Genomic DNA, 21,300 nt, shown 5'->3' on the forward strand with positions numbered 1-21,300 from the left:
CCCCCTATTGGAAAATCCTGGATACGCCCCTGCTGGTTGACTATTAATAAGGAATAATTGTGCTAAATTCCAAACGTTTATTCTGTAAACCTCCTATGCGAATCTAGGAGAAAATTCATATCTTGACCACGAAATAAACAAACACTGCTTAGGCTATAACATTTCCTAAAATATCGATCGGATTGGAGAAGAAAAGCAAATCTTAAAACAACAGCTAACAGAGGAACCGACTTAATTGTTCCTCTGATTTAAATTATGTATTCAAATTCAATCTTCGGTGATCAATCTATTTACCTATGGAGATAAGTAATAGAAGAAAAAGTCTGTAGACTAGGGCCATCTTTGGTTTCGATGAAATCGTAACCTATGCATTCATGCAGGCGGAGACTGTGTGTATGCGTGTGGGTGTGTGTGTGTGTGTGTATTTGTGTGTGTGTGACGCCTGGCTTGTAAACACGGTATCTCAAGTAGGGTATCTCAAGTAGGGAAGCTTGGACCAATCTAATATTTATATTTATATATATTTATATATATTTATATATAACTTGAGAACCAAATGTCCATCAAGGTTGGGATTTTAGGACAGAGTGCACATCATCAAGGGGAACATTTTTGATAAAAACCATTAGGTCATTCAAGGTCATTCAAGGTTGATTATGTGCAAAAAACTCCCAACTTATGCTAATTTTTGCAACAACTGCTAGTCACGAAATCTGACATGGCTGGTATATTAGGACAAGTTGTGAATAAAGTAGGGGCACATTTTCCAAAATAACCGTGATGTGATCTAAGGTCACCAAAGGTCATTTATGGGTCAAAATGTGTTTTTTTTTCTCTCTCAATAACTTGTGAAACTACCACTGACAGGGTCCGACATGGTTGATATTTTGGGACTAGTTGTGAATGGGGTAAGGGATCGTTTCAAAATTTAACGGTTATATGATCCAAGGTCCACAAAGGTCAATTAGGGTCAAAAACTAGTATTTTTGCAATAACATGAGAACCAAATGTCCATCAAGGTTGGGATTTTAGGACAGAGTGCACATCATCAAGGGGAACATTTTTGATAAAAACCATTAGGTCATTCAAGGTCATTCAAGGTTGATTATGTGCAAAAAACTCCCAACTTATGCTAATTTTTGCAACAACTGCTAGTCACGAAATCTGACATGGCTGGTATATTAGGACAAGTTGTGAATAAAGTAGGGGCACATTTTCCAAAATGACCGTGATGTGATCTAAGGTCACCAAAGGTCATTTATGGGTCAAAATGTGTTTTTTTTTTCTCTCTCAATAACTTGTGAAACTACCACTGACAGGGTCCGACATGGTTGATATTTTGGGACTAGTTGTGAATGGGGTAAGGGATCGTTTCAAAATTTAACGGTTATATGATCCAAGGTCCACAAAGGTCAATTAGGGTCAAAAACTAGTATTTTTGCAATAACATGAGAACCAAATGTCCATCAAGGTTGGGATTTTAGGACAGAGTGCACATCATCAAGGGGAACATTTTTGATAAAAACCATTAGGTCATTCAAGGTCATTCAAGGTTGATTATGTGCAAAAAACTGACAACTTATGCTAATTTTTGCAACAACTTCTAGTCACGAAGTCTGACATGGCTGGTATATTAGGACAAGTTGTGAATGAAGTAGGGACACATTTTCCAAAATAATCATGATGTGATCCAGGGTCACCAAAGGTCATTTATGGGTCAAAATGTGTTTTCTCCCGATAACTTGTGAAACTACCACTGACAGGGTTGGGAGTTACGCTATTGTAATACAATAGTTGAACTGCATTTGAGTGACCTTTGACCTCAGGTTGACCTCCAGTGACCTGTATTAGCTTCTTTCAAGTTGATTCTTTGAAGTTTCGTGGGCATATTCCAATCTAACTTGTCCATAGGTAGACTCCTCTGCAACCTTAATGTGCGAATTTATTAGAGATTTGGTTTGGTTTTGTAGTACTTGGTGTATGGATTCATAACATTGAGTACAAGAACCCTATTGCTTTCGATGGAGGTGTGAATAACCACGTACAGTAGACTGACCTATGTTAGCATGCCATGGTGTTATTGTAACAGCTATAGTTCTGGTTATACTAACAAGCAGAAGTCTAGTGCATTGAAGTCATCGAAACCTCAATGCATTTTGCATTCTGGTTAAGAAGTCACTTAAGCGTTACTTAAAGCAGGCAATTCGCAAAGGCGTTACAAAGGCTTTCACATCATCAGTGTATAAATTTAGTAACTGACGTATCCCTGCTATTGTATATGTAGTAAGGCCTCCGACTCGGTTGGATAGTTATGAATATATTTGTTACGTTCCTAACGTTTACTGATTTTTTTTTTTTTTTTTTAAATAAAAGTGCACAGAATATGAGTGTAACCAAAATTTAATAATCAAATCAGAACGTATGGCGCATCAGTTGTACGACAGGTTTTAACACGGCGATCACGGAAAATATGAAGTAGTGGATTTGTTTCTGAAATAAGCTTCATACATCGGATTGATGTCTGCACAGTTTGGAAGTATTGACTGGTTTTGCAATGGAATTCCAATACTGTCACATTCACCTTAGATTCAGGAAAGCTTGATCTATTACTATGGCATCGTATGTTAATCAACACTTCCTCAGCCAAACAGTTGGACACAACCTCCCATTCCAGGACCATTCGATACCGGAACCAATAACCAAGGATTAAAATAACATGAAGGATTTCCATGTTTTTGAAAGTAGAGGTCATTGAGTCAATGATATTTACACCAGAACAAAGGAAATCCAATTAAAACCTGATAAGGTAAGTAAATAAGGCTAATATATTGTACTAATCAATGTAGGAACTAAGGGAGGTGGGATTAGTGCAGAACCTTGTGACAAAGAGTGAATTCACCACCCCTCCCCCCTTCCCCCTACACACACACACACCGACACGCTAGTCTTCATTTAGTGTTGATTTGTATCCAAGCTATTCCATTTTTGGGTGAGCTTGAGTATGCATTTGTTATGTCCTTTTGTTCTTGATTTTGAACTTACCTATGTGGTTCACTTTCTTCTTTGTTTATGTAATCTACATGCAATAATTTCCATCATTTATTGCTCTACGCATAGCCCGTTCACATTCCCGTTGCGGAATAGAGAGGTTTAATTTGGGTAATTGTGTTTAGGAACTTAACGAATAAACATAAAATAACGAATCACAGGTCCCTACGAGCCAACGTACCTCCTCTATCCCGTCTACCGTACATCATATAGTTGACGTGTACTGAGTTTGGTAAGACACCTATCAACAACTAGAAACCCTGTACTGGTACAAGTACCTTGAAAGTATATACAGTTAATATATTGTACTAATCAATGAAGGAATTAAGGAAGGTGTGCATAGTACAAGACCTGATAGCCAGGCAATAGAATTGTGCCCCAGTCCCCTCCTATCAACATATTAAAAAAAAACATATCATAGACTATGCCTTGAACAACAAAATCTACTTTTCTTCGAAGCTTATATTATTACAGCAAAAGCAATTATAAAGTGCTTAAACTCCGTAACGGTTGCCATGATACAATTATTCCGTCTGACGTCACTGTGTCTATACTTCTCTATTACAAATTATTGTCTCTTTGTGGCAACAAATTCGCATGAGTGGTTTCAATTGTTCAAGTTTAGAGTATTTTCTGCATACGGAACTTACTCGATTACAATAAGTTTTTAAAAGTACCCTGTCTTTGCTATACCATACGTTATACACTACAATATGCTGGAAGCAAAATGTCTTTAACGTGAATAAAGTTATTGTAAGTTAAGTTTCTGCAAGCTTTAAATCCAGATCTACACAGCTAGGTCTTCTCAATTACTGGAAATGTTTCCTACACTAAACAACCTTTATCCACACTGATCACCATTGCTTACAAAATATAGTGCACACTTTCAGGGAGGACTGTTTCCACTAGTGCGCTATCAATCTGGACATAGAGTAGTCATTAATCGAATTTTACGAACAATATTTTTGTACCATGAACGTATATTCATGGTGTAGGTAGGATCAAAAATGAAAGAAAACCGCTGCGAGATCCACGAAATACCTGATAGTACTGTAGTCTGTGGTCAATGGATCCCCTCCACGGTTCTGGGATACAAACAAAAGTCATTGCATTCGTCGTTCCCAAGTGTATTTTTATGGAACCCGACATCTAAGGAGCAAGTAGTTCGGGAGAGACTAAAAGAACGAAGTTTTTTTTACATAATTGCCAGTAATCGGTTTATTAAAGGTCCTTTTGTTTTAAAAGCCACGATTGCCATCTTGTATTAGAAATTGAAGTTGAATGACTGTCACGCAAATTATGTTTACTTACAGATTCTTAACACAATCAAAGCAAACGCTAAAAAGTTATCATTTTGTGTTTGCTATCAAGAGAACGATCGAAGTCTGCTTTTCTAAATCTTAAAGCAGCTTTTTGCGTCCTTTCTATGATTTTCTCAACCTCATTGACCCCACGATGCCATAACAACATACATACTTAGTTTATCTATTCATATCTAACTTCAAATGGTATTATAAAAGTCTAATCATTTACAAATTTTAACGCTGTTTTTCTCGATGATATTTTCCGTTAGGATCGCAATAAACCCCGCCTATAACATGCATATTTAAATTCTTTGAATAATGAGGTAAATAATTTTCACTTTGCCGGCATCGTACGCGACCCAGAACATCAGTATGTACTACAACACTATCTGCTTTATTTGTGTATATTCTGTATGGCTGTGATTACGAGGAATTAAGTGAGATGGGTATAGTGCAAGACCTGGTGACTCAGAGGGAATCCACCACTCCCCCCTACAAACACACAAAGACAGACACGCTAGACTGTATTTATACCCCATTTAGTGTCAATTTGTATCCGAGTTCTTCCATTTTGGATGCATGTGTGTGTGTGATTTGTATTTGATTTTGAACTATCCTATGTAGTGTGCTTTCTTCTTTGTTAATAATTTATAGATTTTCTAATCTATTAAGGAATTAAGAAAGGTGAGTTAACGTACCCGCCACTTCTTACAGTAAATGGGTCACGTGTCACCTGTCAGATGAGACAGCTATCTACAACTAGAAAACCTATACTTGCACAGGTACCTCTCAAGTGTATTAAGTCAACATATTGTAATTTGTTCCTCACCACTTCCCCAATGAAAATTGTTGCGTGACGTACTATGGGAATAACATCCCTTAAAAAAAGACTTTTGGTAGTGGAATCTCACTCTGTTAACCTCTGTATTAACCTGTCTGTATTATGTGCGTGTATTTGTCCCTTCACTGCATTTGCAGCTTAAAGTTTCTGTAAAAAAGCTAACTGCATATCCTCAAGTTCTATTTCGGGGTAGCCGACCTCACAAAAACTAGTGCATTTCAAATTAATGTTAAGAGTCGAGGATTAATTTGCATTCAGTAGAAACTCATTACCTTACTCATTATGCAGGTTGTACCTAAGTACTTGCGACAAACATGGTTGAATGGCACATTGCTACGATCCGCATTTAAAATATAGTTTTACTTTCCGAAAAGGTACTAAATATATGACATACATGTGAGCATGCGTACAAGCTGTAAATACGGTGATACGACCATAATCGATGTTGGTGACCATGCATGTAGCCATAAGAGCCGTCAGCGGGGATCATTTATATGTGGTTCAGGCGACGAATATACTTATATTTATCACCGAGACGACGCTCAATGAAGCTGAACAAGGTGGTTGTATGTTTTAGCCCATTTATTCACACGCGTGGTTTGAACAAGACCACGGTGAAAACTAGAAAGTAAAGATATCAATGCATCAATATACAAACATTGGTGAAATAAACACATGAATTGAACAAATCAATAATAACATAATAATGCATTATATTTCTTCTTATAAAACAATGCACAAAAAGGAAGAAGTATAACAAATAACATTTGGTAACATGAAACAAGACATAGAGAAAGATTGGTGACAATTACATTCTTGATAATCAACTTACAATCGTTACCGGGCAAAACCAACAGCACGACAAACTACGGTGTACAGCGGTTTACAGGGATTAACGGTGGCTTTCTGGGGTTTACGGCGGCTTTCTGGGGTTAACGACGGCTTTCTGGAGAATGTACAGAATACCAACAAAGTAATAACCTCTGGCGATATATTCTACTCCAGATACTCTTACAAATAAGCAAACAACAAATACACAGTAAAAAGGCAATCAAAATAACAGGCACGAGCATGTAGCAACATCACATTAAAGGCAAATGTCTATAATGCGATATTAAAAGAGATATACAATTACAATATCAAGCCCCTTAATACTTATATAAAAAAATTAGAATACTTACATACTAAGGAACAGTGCTATAGGAACACATGCGACGCCTCTCTGAGCCAGGAGAGGAATGAAGCATGTGCACTTCAAAATACGCAAGTATACATCGATTACGTAATTGTGCATCGATTACATAAGTATGCAAATCGAGGTGGATATGAAAGGCAACTAGTATATGGGCATTATTGACCTCTGCCCGACCTCGACCAAGCGGAAATTTCCATTTGTGGCGCTAAGCAAATAGCACACATCGGCAACGATGACAATATTCAAGAGACAAAACTATTGTAACGTAACATTCCAGCGGTACATTAGAGTTATAACTTACATACTTATGTTAGGTACTAATTGAGAGGGCAAAAGTAAAATACAAAAATTATGTCTTTCAAAACAAATGTTAACAACCTTCTATCATTTAGAAGGAGCATAAGGCAAGGGAAAGAGGAGATTGGAGGAAAAGAATTAACACCGTTATCTCGCGTATGTCCTATGCACAAGAAAAAAAAAAAATCTCAAATAGATGGTTATATGAGCTTCTGTAGCGTTGCTGCTCTTGTTTTAACAATACAACAATCTGTTCACAATCCTACGAACATCTGTGTGTAGTCATGCATACAACCAATGTATGGTTCATTAATCTTTACAGTGGAGTGTAATTCGCTATTTCGGCTACTCTACATACGACGTTTTATGCTAGACACATTCGAATCACAAACCTCCATTTCCTCGTAGAATAAATAAAATTATAATACATACTCAGCAAAATATTCTCTTCCTAAGGAAAGTCAATACTGAGACTGAAGCATTCATTCCTTATTCACGTTGTTTATATATATTTATCATCTTTTCTAAATCTCATGTTCCTTGTCTTCCAAAATGAAATAACGCGGATACTATAACACCAAGTTTGTTAACATTTCTTCGAACTTCAATCACCTTCACCGACAACCCCCACCCCCATTTTACCATTAGAGCTAACCATCGCATTTTCCATGAGTCTCCCCTGCAAAAAAGAAAACAAATTGATTGTATACTTCAATTGATGGACCTCATCTGACATATTTACCCCTGTCTAATAACCCCCCACCCTGTTCTCACGGTAACCCTTATGATACTTTCACACCAAAGTACATTTTTCACAAATAAAATCAGTTTGCTAATATTTGATCGTTATTATAATTGGTGAAGCAAGACATGAACCATTTGACCAAATTCTCAGCACATTCAAATTTGATGCATTCCTAACATATCTTTGTCACTATATTTTCCGATCGACTCGATTTTACCTGATGATAACCGGGATAGTCGTGGTAATAGAGCTTTACGTGTACTTAAAGTCGCAGCTTTTCTACTGCAAGATATATGGTACGGAATGCTAAAATTACTAGTAACTATTCCAATGCCTTTTGATGTTGGTTGCGTCAATACAAAGGCCAGGGTGACAAACGTTCAACGACTGAACGAACACGATCACGAACAAGATATCAACATAAAAATAACTTGTTATACTATTTACAACTACAATATTGTTAAACGACATAACAACTACGTTTGGTTTTTCACCAACGTAAGTTGACGCCACTTTCTGTATTAAATAATTTAAATTTTTCTATCGGTTTACAGAGTCTATCGGTTATGCGAGAAGTGTTGATCACCCTAGTCTTATTGAAAGTATCTGGCAAAAATATCTAACTGGTAAGTGAAGCAGCTAATGCTATAGTAGAAAATGTATTTAGTAAACTAACGGCACATATGGAAACGTTATCTTTTCTACTATGTAGTAATGTTATGATGTGTCTTATGGTGTGGTTTTTGCCCACATCTACTGGATCCTGCTATTAAATTCCTTCAATTCGCAGCCTACTTTCTCCATATATTTATTCAGTTATCTTCCCAGCAACGCAAAATGCATTGGCTTTCCACGAAAATCCATGTCGGAAAGGAAGTCTTAAAAAGAAAGGCAACCATCGTTTGCCAATAGAAAATATTCCAAAAACATAATAATAATAATAGTATCTAATAATCCATGCATAGGATGGTTGGATGGATAAAATGGATGGTTAGGATGGATGTATTGATGGGATAGATGGATATGATGGATGGATATGATAGATGGATAAGATGGATGGATAGGATGGATGAATAGAACGGATACATAGATGGATGGAAAAGATGGATGGATAGGATGGATTGGAAGGATAGAGTGGATGGATAGGATGGATGAAAGATATGATGGATGGATAGGATGGATAAATATGATGGATGGATAGGATGGATGGATTGATAGGATAGATGGATATGTTGGATGGATATGATAGATGGATATGATAGATGGATAGGATGGATGAATAGGATGGATGTATAGGATGGATACATAGATGGATGGAAAGATGGATGGATAAGATGGATGGATAAGATAGATAGATGGATAGGATGGATGGATATGATGGATGCATGGATAGGATGGATGAATTGATAGGATGTATGGATAGGATGGTTGGATGGATAAGATGGACGCATAGGATTGTTGGATCGATAAGATAGGATGGATAGGATGGATGGATTGATAGGATAGATGAATATAATGGTTGGATCGATAAGATAGATGGATAGGATGGATAAGATAGGATGGATAGGATGGATGGATTGATAGGATAGATGGATATGATGGATGGATAAGATAGATGGATATAATGGATGGATAGGATGGATGGATAGGATGTATAGGATGGATGATTAGGATGGATGAATAGGATGGATGGATAAGATGGACGGATAATATGGAGGGATGGATAACATGGATAGATAGGATGGATGGGATGGATAGGATGGATGAATGAATATGATGGATGGATAGGATGGATGGATTGGAAGGATAGAGTGGATGAATAGGATGGATGAAAAGATATGACGGATGGATAAGATGGATGGATAAGATGGATAGATGGATATGATGGATGGATATGAAGGATGGATAAATATGATGGATGGATAAATGGATGGATAGGATGCATGGATAGGATGCATAGAAAGGAAACATAGGATGAATGGATGGATAAATGGATGGATAGGATGCATGGATAGGATGCATAGAAAGGAAACATAGGATGAATGGATGGATATGATGGATGGATATGATGGATGGATAGGATGGATTGGGTAGGTTGGATAGATAGGATGGATGGATAAGATGGATGGATAGAAATGGATAAGATGGCTAGAACGGATGGGATGAATAGGATGGATGAATGGGTGGATACGATGGATTGATATGATGGATGGATAGGATAGATGTATAAAATGAATGGATGGATAGGATGGTTGGATAGGATTGATGGATAGAATGGATGGGTAAGATGGATGAATAGGATGGATGGAATGGATGGATAGGTTCGATGGAACGATAGGATAGATAGGTGGTATCGACAAGATATTTGGAGAGGATGCATGTATAATATGGATAGAATGGATGGATATGATGGATGGATTAATGGATATGTTGGATGGATAGGATGGATGGAAAGAATGGATAATTTGGATGGATGGATAAGATGGATGGATAGATGAATAAGATGGATTGATAGGATGTATTGATAGGATGCATGGATATGATGGATAGGATGGATAGGATGGATAGGATTGATAGGATGGATTGGATGGACTGGATGGACTGGATAGGATGGATGAATGGATAGAATGGATGGATAGGATGGATGGAAAGGATGGATGGATAGGATGGATGGAATGGATGGATCGATAGGATGGATGGGATGGATAAATGTTTTATATGATTAGGATGGATGGATAAGATGGTTGGATTAGACGGATGTATTATATGGATAGGATGGATGGATAGGATGGATAGATAGATAAAATGGATGGATGGATGGATAAGATGGATGGGTAAGATGGTTCAGGCGGATGGATAGTATGGATGAATAAGATGGATGGATATGGTGGATAGGATTGGTGGATAGGATTGGTGGATAGGATGGATGGGATGGACGGATAGGATTGATTGACTAATAGGATGGTTGGATAGTATGGATGGAAGGATATGAAAGATGGATTGATAGGATGGATGGATGGGATGGATAGGATGAATATAATTGATAGGGTGGATAGTATGGATATAATGGATTGGACGGATAAGATGGAATGGATCAATCGATTGATTGATGGATCGATCTAAAGAACAAACACAGGGTAAAACCAACTATGGTAATTGATTCAAATTATTAGTTAAGAGTGTGAGCTGTGAGCAGTGCCCCTGTAGAGCATTCGAAATTTTGTATGGAGTATTGATCAACCAATAGTACTTAAGCAGTTAATGCCTTGACTTTTGAACTTTATATAGAATTTCCCGTCAAATTAATGATTATTTTGCATGCAAAACTACAGACCTAAGATGGCTGCCAATTTGAATCCCGTGGACATCAAACCAGATTTGAAGAAGGCAGTAAACGGTAAGTTTGAAAGCTGAACCATTTTCATTTAGTAGGTATGTTGTCTTTTATTGTGTTAGGCTGTTTTATCTACAATCCACGGTACACTGTAGCGTTTTCTAATATAGTTGAGAAGCCATCTTCACTTTACTTTTATAAAAACAAGTAACATTGGCAAATTTATTGCGAGTATCATATGATAAAAGTGAAAGGGATTACCAGGTTATTAAAGTTTGATCGATAAGTTTTAAGTATTCATGTTCATATTACTAACGCATCCGTTGTTACTATACATTCCTTCATATCTGCAGGAGTGTTCCATGTGCTAGTTAAGTGTCTTTTATATTCTTTCGTTATTTTCAGCAGGATTTGGTAGTTTTAAAGTTGCACTTGCTACCCTTCTGACTGTTAAAATTGTTCTTGATCTTGCTACGTTCTTTGAATATCCGCCTGTTGTCATAGAAGAGTTGAGCAATGCAGCCAGTGCAGGCCTTCTCATGATTCGTTATATGGAAGAGAGAGGACAAATAGAGCCAACAAGTATCGTGACACTTCTGTGTGCGCTGAAGAAAATGTGTCTTTCTGGGATTGAGATGCGTGTAAGAAAGCTGTATGAGGAACATACAGGGAGACTATGTTCCAGTGATGATCAGTCTAAGGCTCAATTAGAAGGTACTGTAACATTAAAGCATATCTTTAACATGAATGTTCGTATGTACTCGCAAAAGTCCTAAGAATGCTCATTACGTCCATCGATTTACTGCGATTGGTAATTTTCGAAGGATTTGCTGCAATGTTAGTTATGAATCGATTATTTACTAAGGACTCTTGCATTTACATTAGTAAGTAATTGTATGTTACATTGGGTGTGAAGTAAAGTTAGTGAGGCCGATAATGGTATCATTTTTCAATTCGATGCGCTTAACATTTACTTTCTACTCATGGGTATAACTGTAGTAATTTGATGATAAATAGTATATGACAATAATATTTGATAAGTGATATAACAAATATTACTACTGAGTTGATAAATGAGCTTAGGAACTTGACTGAAGCCGACTGACAACCGGCAAAGCCATGCAGGGACGTAGCGAGGAATTTGCAAAGGGAGGGGCGAAGTCTGTAGGCAATTGTTCTAAGCGTAGCGCCACCATGAGTTGGCGCGAAGCGTACACCCAAAATTTGGCCGAAAATGCATCCCTGATCGCTGGAAATGGCACTTCCCAGGACTTGTAATTTGCATCTTAGCATATTTTATTTTGAAATTACTAGCGATATCATAAAAAATACAAAATATATGCTCAGGAGGGGGGGGGGGCGAAGGGGAGACCGCCCCCTGGTTACGCGCCTGAAGTCATGTAGCAATCTTAAGCCTACGCACAGTGCTCAACTATCTATGATTTCCCGAGAATGACAGTTCCCTCCGTCGAGTTTTAATAGTTGTAAAGTGTGCGGCGGACGTTAGATGACACTTCCACACCGAACAATGGATTTTAGAAAAGTGTTACCCTAGATTGTTTGAAGGTATGCTCATTTGTAATACAAAAAAAAAACGTTCCTCTCTTCAGGTAAATACTCATCTTCATAAACCCTATAAAGATAAATACACCCAGTGGTTCAATGAGATTCAGCCAAAGCTATAGTAGCCTACGAAAGAAGATATTCTACCTTAATCATATATATGTTCAGAATTTAACATATGCATGGATGTGCTAGTTAAATCCATCCTGTGTGCTCAAGGATTATAGAAATTCATCATTGACCCGGATTTTGAGACAATCTCTGCTTTTCTAGACAAATTTAAATAAAAGTAAATACCCCGTGTCTCTAAATAGAGGACAGTGTTTTCTGTATTCACACATGTTAAGCCTATGTTTCCATTGGTAACTGTAACAGGAAATGTCGTTATTAAGTTACACTCGGAAATTACAATGACTATCATTAGAATTTCACACTGTAATATTTTATCAAGTGGGTAAGCAATGCTAATTAACTGATTGATAGTGAAAGAAACACGTTCACCATAACATGAGAGCATGCACGACATGGAAATATTACCACATTATGATGACGTTCTTTCACTTATAAATGTACTTTAGAGTTACATTGGCAGTTCCACGCTCTATAGAGTTAGGGGATGAATTTTCTGTTAAAGCTACACGCTATTGGTAGAGATTAGTACCTCTTGGTTTAATATTTAACATTAACTCTATGATTATGCATATATGATTACATTATGATAGCTGACACCATCTACTTTGACTTCGTCTTCGCTATAATGAGATTTTGAAATTTGGTGAGAGCAACATAGTAAATGAAAAGTTCAGTTAAGCATCTTTTGCTATCAGTGTTTTAAAAATGTGAAGCTTTCATGATAAAAAGTGGTAACCCATTACATGATTTGACGTTACGTCACCATAAAAAGTAGTTGCAAGGTATGCTAGACATACTTGGTGACTGATATTTTAACCTTTTGTAAACTCAAATTCACAATTGAGTGTTATACCGCACTCCCGTTTCACTTGAACCCACTTGATGTTAGGTTTATCTCAAAAGTAAGTTCACTATGTATGCATGTAATCTTTCAAGCGCTAAAAACTCTTTAATTGTGGTCTTTTTTTCTCAGGAAAGAAAAACGATCTCATCAAGTATTCAAAAATAGCCTATCGAAAGCAATACGAAACAGCAAAGCCATTTCCTTCCATGAACAAGTGTAATGTTAACAGTATATTTGTTAAGGGAGGTATTTACTGCTCCGCTCAGGAGGAGCAAAAGCCCGATGTGCTAGAATCTTACAACGATATTCTGAGCAGCCCCAAAACTAAGTCAAATAGGAAGATCATCGAGGCTGATCCTGGGTTCGGGAAATCAACACTTGCATCACAGTTTGTCTATGACTGGTGTACTAACAACCCTGAATCTCCTCTCAAAGATGTGGAAATACTTATATTTCTCCAGTTGAGGCAACTAACAGGTGTAAATTCTATATACACTGCCATAAAGAATTCCATAGTGCCCAAAGATGAGGACATGGATGAAGCATGCATTAAGGAAATCCTCAAAGTATACAAAAAGTCTGTTGTCATGTTATTTGACAGTTATGACGAGTATCCTGACAAGAATGAAACCGAAACAGATATCTTCTCCATCATTGAGATGAAAATGTTTCTAGATATTCTTGTCATCATACTTACCAGGACATTGATCCTCCCGCCTAACTTACACCCCGAAACAAAACGAATCAGATTAACAGGGTTTGGGGTGGCTGAACGTCGAAACTATGTCCTGAAGGCTGTGGCTGATGATGCCCGGTTGGCAGATCGGATCGAAAAGGAGCTTCAGATAAACCCCTTCTTAAGGGATCTCTGTCAGGTCCCTCTCTTCTCCACTATGGTCGCTCACATAGCACACGAGAGGCCAGAAATCGAGATATTTAGCACAGTAACAAGATTTTTCACTTATGTGATCGAATGCGTTCATAATCATATGAAAATCAAGAAAGATGCTAACACTGGGGTGCCTGCTTTTGAAACGGAACTAGCTAAACTGTGCCGCATTGCTTTCGATGGCCTCACACAGAAGAACCAGCAGCTGACATGGGAGAAGACATATTTAGTTTCAGAACTTGGACAAGAGTTCTATGATAACTATATTAATCTCGGGATGTTGGCACAGGAAGTGGTTTTTGACATCCCCAAGGGTCGATATAAGACGGTTGCACGAATATGGCACAAAATCATCTGTGAGTTTTATGCCTCTCATCATCTGGTTTGGATTCTTAGTGAAGGTAAGTCCTCAGTACCGATACTATTGGTGCCATAATAAGTCATCTCTGATGTGTAAGATAATTAGTAAACTTGAGAGATGGAAGTATTTTTCGTATGTCCTCTCATGTGCACAAACAAACAGCTTATGCTCCTCGTACCCCACCCCACAGTGTCTGCTGTAAATTAACATTCATACAACACGCGCGACAATGTAAGCAAATAGAGAGTGATATTTTACCACTCACCCGGTTCAACCTAAGAAAGAATTGGGTTTTGATCTTTTTATATTTTTGTTTGTTGTATTTGAAGGCAAGAGAGACTTAAGGTAGAGATACCTCCAGGAACACCAAGGCAATGTCAGATAAAGCAGACTACACTGGATTTTCAAACGAATTGTACACATCTGGGTAATCTAGGATGGACATGAGTTCTTATATTGCTGTGAATGTATAACCATATCAAACACTTTGACTTTTCTATTTATTAAAAACCACGTTATTCAGCCTTTTAACTTGATTTTTGCGCGTCAGTAATATAAACTCATCCCCACATATTGTTAAATGCCTTTCCTGTTGTTAAAGTTGATTGCTTCGTAAACTTATAAGATCAAAACTAAGCAAGTAAATAGATAAACCAGATCCTCATCACATTTTATATCACAAAGATATGATATATTAAAGTTGTTAATATTTTGCATCTGGCAACAGTACAATTATAAATATCATCAAGGCAACGCTGCTGAAAATATCTTTCTTTTATTTATAATTTTTCAATCATTTATCGAAAAAGCCATGTAGTATTAGCCTTTAAATCGTATTTTTACCTTAAAATGAGTAGTAGCATTGACAGTCATGATTCCGTGTTCCTTTTAGTGTTCGATTATTCGTTAAGTCATCCTAATCCAAAATTATTAAAAGTGAAGCGTTTGATATCTCATCTCACAAAGATTTCATAGATGACCTGGTCGACTAACACAATAACAATACATCACACACCGTGACTTTCTTCATCCTAGGCAACTTTAGTTTGCAAGGATAGAGACAAGAACACAAACTAATAAATAACATTTAATGGAATCTGTTATTTGGTAGCATTGTAAGAGTGAATCATGTGATACATCAGTCAAAACCTAATATCAGGAAAAACTTAAATATTATTTTCATGACCCAATAAAACTAGATCATCCTCTGCAAATTCTGTCTTTTCCCTGTAATTGTTTTTCAAAGTAAATTTAACATTTCGAGGGTAATATGCTGTGAAGTATTTGTCAAAACTTTTACCAATTCTAGCAGAGAACTATAGATCAGCAACATTGATGACCCTAACTCACGTGATGTCAATAGTATAATACATTATGCACAATTATTTCCATAATAATTTGCATAGTAATCCATTACTGAAAAAGGCACTTAAGGTCGTACTCCATATTAATAAACAAGCACTAACTGTAAACAATTCTAGTCTTAAAACACTCTGTCTAGAGCCTGAAACAGGATGTCCTGTTTACATAGTAATACCATGTTCAGGCCATACCACTCCAAATTGGAATGTTACTTTCAAATAACATTTCATATGCTGTTATCTCAAGAAGCCAACTATGCATGCACAGTACCGCAGGTTATGCTACAGTATTGATAGTATATGTACCACCAACCACAATATCAGCCGGGACATTGTAGGAATAGGAGTGTTTTGCTCTCCAAGCATCTTTTAATGGAGTTTGTAAGTTTCTTGGACTGTGGAATCAAGGAAAAGACAGTGTTAAATTTGATTCAATTACTTAAGTGAAATGAAAATCAGAATCTAAAGGCCAGAAAATTCCTATACAGAGCACACCAAAACTTTGAATGAAATGATATATCAAGAATGAAGTATTTTTGTATCAGCATGAATGACTTACCCTAGGCTATCAATCTGAATGCCAATGGCACCGCTTAAAAACTCAGTGTACTGTTGTAATAAATGATAATTTAAATCTTAACCAGGAATGCAAAAAGCATTGATGTTTAGATTACATGCAACAAGCTGCTCCTTCAAATATGATGATTCCATTCTTTTACAGATATATATCTTACAAGTTTCCACAGTTTGCTCTCTGTTTCACTGACATGAAAGGACCATTGAAGATCACTAACTGGAACATAGTAATGTATATCAGTAATACATCCACTCAGACATTTCCTTATTGATGACAATATTATCAACACTTGACCAAAACAATGTAAGGTCTGTTAGAGGATGTTACAAAATTGACTAGTTGAGAGAAATACATCCAGTTTTACGTTTTCATTGTAATATCTACGAAATGAGCTATGACTTTTATTTCTGTGTTGTTTAATGTGTCCCTTCACAAACTGAATTGCTAAGATCAAGATTACTGACAATGTGAGCAAGCATCTACCAGAGATGCATATTTGACTCATTCTTCCTTTTGGCTGCAAATAACTTAATATAACCTTTGACCCCAATTGACCCTACCTTTGATTATTGAAGTCCTCACAGGGCAACAACTTGGCCAAGTAGTATAAGCAATGGGACCACTGTGGTAAACCAGTCAGATCTACTGACCTACATTATATTGAGTAATGATGATGATATCACTCACTACATTGCATATGGCTTCTTTTGGTAAGCCATCCTGTTCTGTGCTAATACCTAAAATGAAACACTGAAGCATGTAATGAAGTTAGGTATAGGGTTGGAAACCTAAATTCTGAATATTTTCCCTTACCTAACACGAATATATTCGATAAGTATTCAAAGATTTCCTTAGTATTCAGAAAATCTACCATATAACACACAGTACAAATAAGTATTCCAATACTAATACGAATAAATATAAGCCTTCGTCAGAGCCGAATTATGTAAATGAGTTAAGTATTCGAATACCTGTTAGGTATTCGAATAGGTATTCGAATAGCTATTCAAATAGGTATTCGAGTAGCTTTTGGAATAGCTATTTGAATACTTAGCTCATTTACATATAAGTATTCGCTCATTTAAATAATTCGGCTCTGACGAATACTTATAGTTATTCGAATACTTATTCGCTAGTATTCGAATACTTGTATGCTAATTAGTTATGTTATGAAGGCTTAACAGGTTTCTGAATACTTACTTGAATACTTATTGAATACTTGTATGCTAATTAGTTCCAAGTAAGGAGAGTTAGGAATTTGGCCAGCTTGTTGTCCTAGCTTGTTGATTAAATCTGATATTAAAAGTTGAATAACATTCACAAGGAATAAATATCTATTTGAAATGGAGTATTAAGCACAGAATACTAAAACAGTAGGTCTTATGAATATGATGGATGAAATTTTGGAAACGCTTCAGCTTTTAAATCCTCCGCGGTATATTTCAAATATTTTTGCGCTGTTCAAAGTGTAAGGGTGTTAGCCACTGAAAATAAATGTTTGTTCTTGATCAGAGAACTCTGGGTTTGGTGGGAAGACCAAACACAGAGCAGATACATCAAAACTGGAAAACTCAACCGGATTGGATCAAAAGAAATTATAATTATGAATAACAAACAATATTCAGCTGATATGGGCCCAGTCAAAGAATTAAATAAAATAACTTACAGTCGTGAGGTCACACCCAAATGTTAAAGTAAATACACTAAATTTAAAAGTCTGTTCTGGTGAGTTGGCCTGCTGGTGACATCAAGTATTCTACGACATCATATCTTCCACGACATCAGATATTCCACAACATCAGAAATAGTTGAACACAATAAATGGTATTATGAATGTCCGATCCCAACAAAGTATTATCCTTCAATTTATAAGCAATGGTGTCGCAGGGTATGCTTCAGTAAAATAATGTCAATATCCTCTGTAGTGAAATCATGTCCTTTATAAGAAATAGTGTCCCGGAATATACTTTATTGTAAAATAATATCCTTTATAATAAAATAGTGTCCCAGACTGTCCATTGAATATCACAACTTCCATAAAATGATAGGGACCACAGTAACTTGAACTATGTAAATTAAGGTTTAAAACAAACTATCCAGCCATTAAAACTATCTTTCTCTTCTTTTGCAACTGCCTTGCTCAGATACTTATAGCCAACTGCCTAACTCCTTCTACCCCTCACAAAACTCCCTTTGTTACTAAAATATACACACACAGACCCCATTTCCTGTGAAAGCTAATTTCCAGGAAGAACAAGATAGTTGCCTAGCAACCTAGAAGAGGTAGAAGTGTAGAGGTTTTAATCCACAAGACAACATACAAATATACTGTACAAATGTATAGCCCCTCTGTTCAGTGAGCACTGCACAATGCACCTAATAAACAAGTAAAACTATGGTACAAAACAAAACTTGCTCTAGAGCTGACCATCTTACAAAAGGAAATAAGTATTTGAATAGGCATTCAATGAAATAGGTGTTCGAATACTTATTGGAATAGCTATATTTAGCATTCTCTAAGCATTCGAAGGAAAGAAGTATTCGAATACCTATTGGAATAGTTATTTTAAGTATTCGATTAGTTATTCTAAAGTCTGAATGCTTAAATTTTTGAAATACCAACTGTATAGCTATTCAAATACTTAGCGAATACTTAATAGTTATTCGTGTTGGGTAAGGGTTGGCTTCAAAGAATAAAACATTAATTGTTGACATATTTGTCTGAGTTTCTGTCAGGCACAGTGTATCCTACAATGAACATCAGATGGACCATTAATAATATCTGTCATTCTGTCTTCATTGTTTCTGCTGCCTAGCACAAATATTGAACTTGAATCAATCCCTGATTCATGTTTTTAATTACAGTGATATTAATGATGTCACAACACCCTAAAACAAAACATCATTGACATACACCATGTGAATGATAGTTTTACAAATAACACTATATACAATGGTTACTGATTAAATTATAGGAAGTGTTGATGCTACAAATAAGACAATGGTACAGTGACACTATTACAATGTGTCAACACCTTGATCTCATGCCTACAGTAAATTGTACACATTAAAACCCATTCTGTCTGCTTGGATTTGTAGGAGCGTCTTCAGTAGCGTCATCAATCAATCTGAAGGAAACCTTGAACAGCATCAACCAGCTTGACCTCCAGTATGTCTATCGCTTTGCATGTGGACTCAACAAGTCAGCAGCAGACATCATCATCAAACACCTGCAGAAGACTGAAGAGGGACGTCAGTTTGCTATTCTTTGCATGCTTGAACAAGAAGAAAAGTCAGACCAATATCAGCAGTCAGTTAAGGACTTGGTGTCAAGTAACATTTTCATAAGCTCAATTGATGCCAAATTGTTACAGAGGTCTACCATACAAGTCCTTGAAGTTGCATCAGCTAAGCAGGTAATTTTCAACTTGTATATTGATACTCTCAACACACTAGAACGAGTTCTTATTTTGGTTTAATTTATTCATTATTTGTGACTCAACTTTGCTACCCACATTGTTTAGATTATATTACAATAGCTCATTGCAATTATCAGGCCAACTTTTTTGTAATTATTCATTTGGGTTGTGATGTTCATTCTCATTGTGGATAGACAACAAACTTACTAACTAATTAATTTTCCTTCCTGAATGCCAGTGAAACTCTCAATATCTTAGTCGGAAATGTAACAAATATGGCACCACATAAATCAACTTTACCCAACAGTATGCATGCACATAACACCTATTATTTAGTGTGGACAATTGCCTCATTGTCTAAATGTAGCAGCAATGATTTGATAATAACAAGAGCCCAAGGGCACTATGGTTCGTTGCTTGTAAGGAATATTCACAAGGCGAGTAGCACTGTCCTAAAATTGTTATGTGGTCCGATGTACACCGACAATATTATTGCCAAATATATCACAAATCCACCGTTGGTCCTTTTGAGAACCTGTTGAGGACCAGGTGTCTGATATGAGCATGAGTTGGCTCTTTTTACAGAACTCACAGAATCATCCAAACTGTACTTATTAAGAATTTTAACAAAACCAAACAAAAACTTGATTTCTAATAACTTAGCACACAAAGGTGCAGAGGAGTTAACTTATGGAAATTTAGATCGGAATATGTCCAAGAAAATTCAAAGAATCGACTTGAAAGAAACTGTAGAGGTCACTAGAGGTCAACCTGAGGTCAAAGGTCACCCAAATGTAGGTCGACTGTTGGATTGCAATAGCGTAACTCCCAACCTTGACGGACATTTTGTTCTCAAGTTATTGCAAAAATACTAGTTTTTGACCCCTAATTGACCTTTATTGACCTTGGATCACATGACCGTTATTTTTGGAAACGATCCCTTACCCCATTCACAACTACTCCCAAAATATCAACCATGTCGGACACTGTCAATGGGAGCTATTGCTGTTTTTAATATATGGTTTTTGGTATCTAACTGACCTTTGCGGGCACCAAAAACAATAGGGATCTTTTTCTTACTATGGGCTATCCACCCACCAAGTTATATCATGATACATTATTTCCTTTTTGAGATATCGTGTATACACAAGCCAAGAAGCCTCTTATACACACACACACATACACGCCAAGTTGAATGCATAGGTTCCTTGTTTTGCAAAAAGCAAGGAACCAAAAAGTGATATAAATCATCTTACAAAAAAGGTAAATGGTTCACAGCTTACCTCGGAAAACACGAAAGCAGGTTCTTTAAATTATCCTCTGTAATATTGTGCTGGTTATTGTATGCTGTTGTGGGTTGACTCCTCAGCTTTAATTGAAAAGGAATTAA

The 21,300-nt window shown here is 36.6% G+C and overlaps 2 protein-coding genes and 1 long non-coding RNA gene across 12 annotated transcripts in view; 1 reads left to right on the forward strand and 2 right to left on the reverse strand.

Moving 5' to 3' along the window:
- LOC139963618 (uncharacterized) overlaps positions 1-21,300 on the forward strand; it is a 343,329-nt gene that overhangs the window by 125,394 nt on the left and 196,635 nt on the right. For 4 of the 6 annotated variants that reach the window (XR_011791641.1, XM_071964573.1, XM_071964576.1 and 1 more), the window contains exons 2-6: positions 7,985-8,056; positions 10,763-10,827; positions 11,170-11,478; positions 13,433-14,593; positions 19,591-19,907. The exons of the other annotated variants lie outside the window; for them this stretch is intronic. Coding sequence is in view for 3 of the 4 variants with exons in the window: in XM_071964573.1 (XP_071820674.1) it covers positions 10,770-10,827; positions 11,170-11,478; positions 13,433-14,593; positions 19,591-19,907 (1,845 nt within the window). In the remaining variant the exon portion in view is untranslated. The remainder of the gene's footprint in view (positions 1-7,984; positions 8,057-10,762; positions 10,828-11,169; positions 11,479-13,432; positions 14,594-19,590; positions 19,908-21,300) is intronic. 6 annotated transcript variants of the gene reach the window in all.
- Positions 15,635-19,583, reverse strand: LOC139963651 (uncharacterized). Its single transcript, XR_011791716.1, has 2 exons — positions 17,052-19,583; positions 15,635-16,309 (listed from the first exon to the last, which is right to left on the reverse strand). It is a non-coding gene; the product is annotated as an uncharacterized lncRNA (long non-coding RNA).
- LOC139963637 (uncharacterized) overlaps positions 19,583-21,300 on the reverse strand; it is a 664,171-nt gene continuing 662,453 nt past the window's right edge. For 4 of the 5 annotated variants that reach the window (XR_011791693.1, XR_011791696.1, XR_011791692.1 and 1 more), the window contains 2 exons: positions 21,194-21,279; positions 19,583-19,721 (listed from right to left, as the gene is read on the reverse strand). The gene's annotated coding sequence lies outside the window, so the exon portion shown is untranslated. Of the gene's footprint in view, positions 19,767-21,193; positions 21,280-21,300 lie in introns of all 5 variants that reach the window. The other variant, XR_011791703.1, reaches the window with a different exon arrangement.

The sequence above is a fragment of the Apostichopus japonicus genome, chromosome 22 (assembly GCF_037975245.1).
Source record: "Apostichopus japonicus isolate 1M-3 chromosome 22, ASM3797524v1, whole genome shotgun sequence".
In the NCBI taxonomy this organism is placed as follows: Eukaryota; Metazoa; Echinodermata; class Holothuroidea; order Aspidochirotida; family Stichopodidae; genus Apostichopus; species Apostichopus japonicus.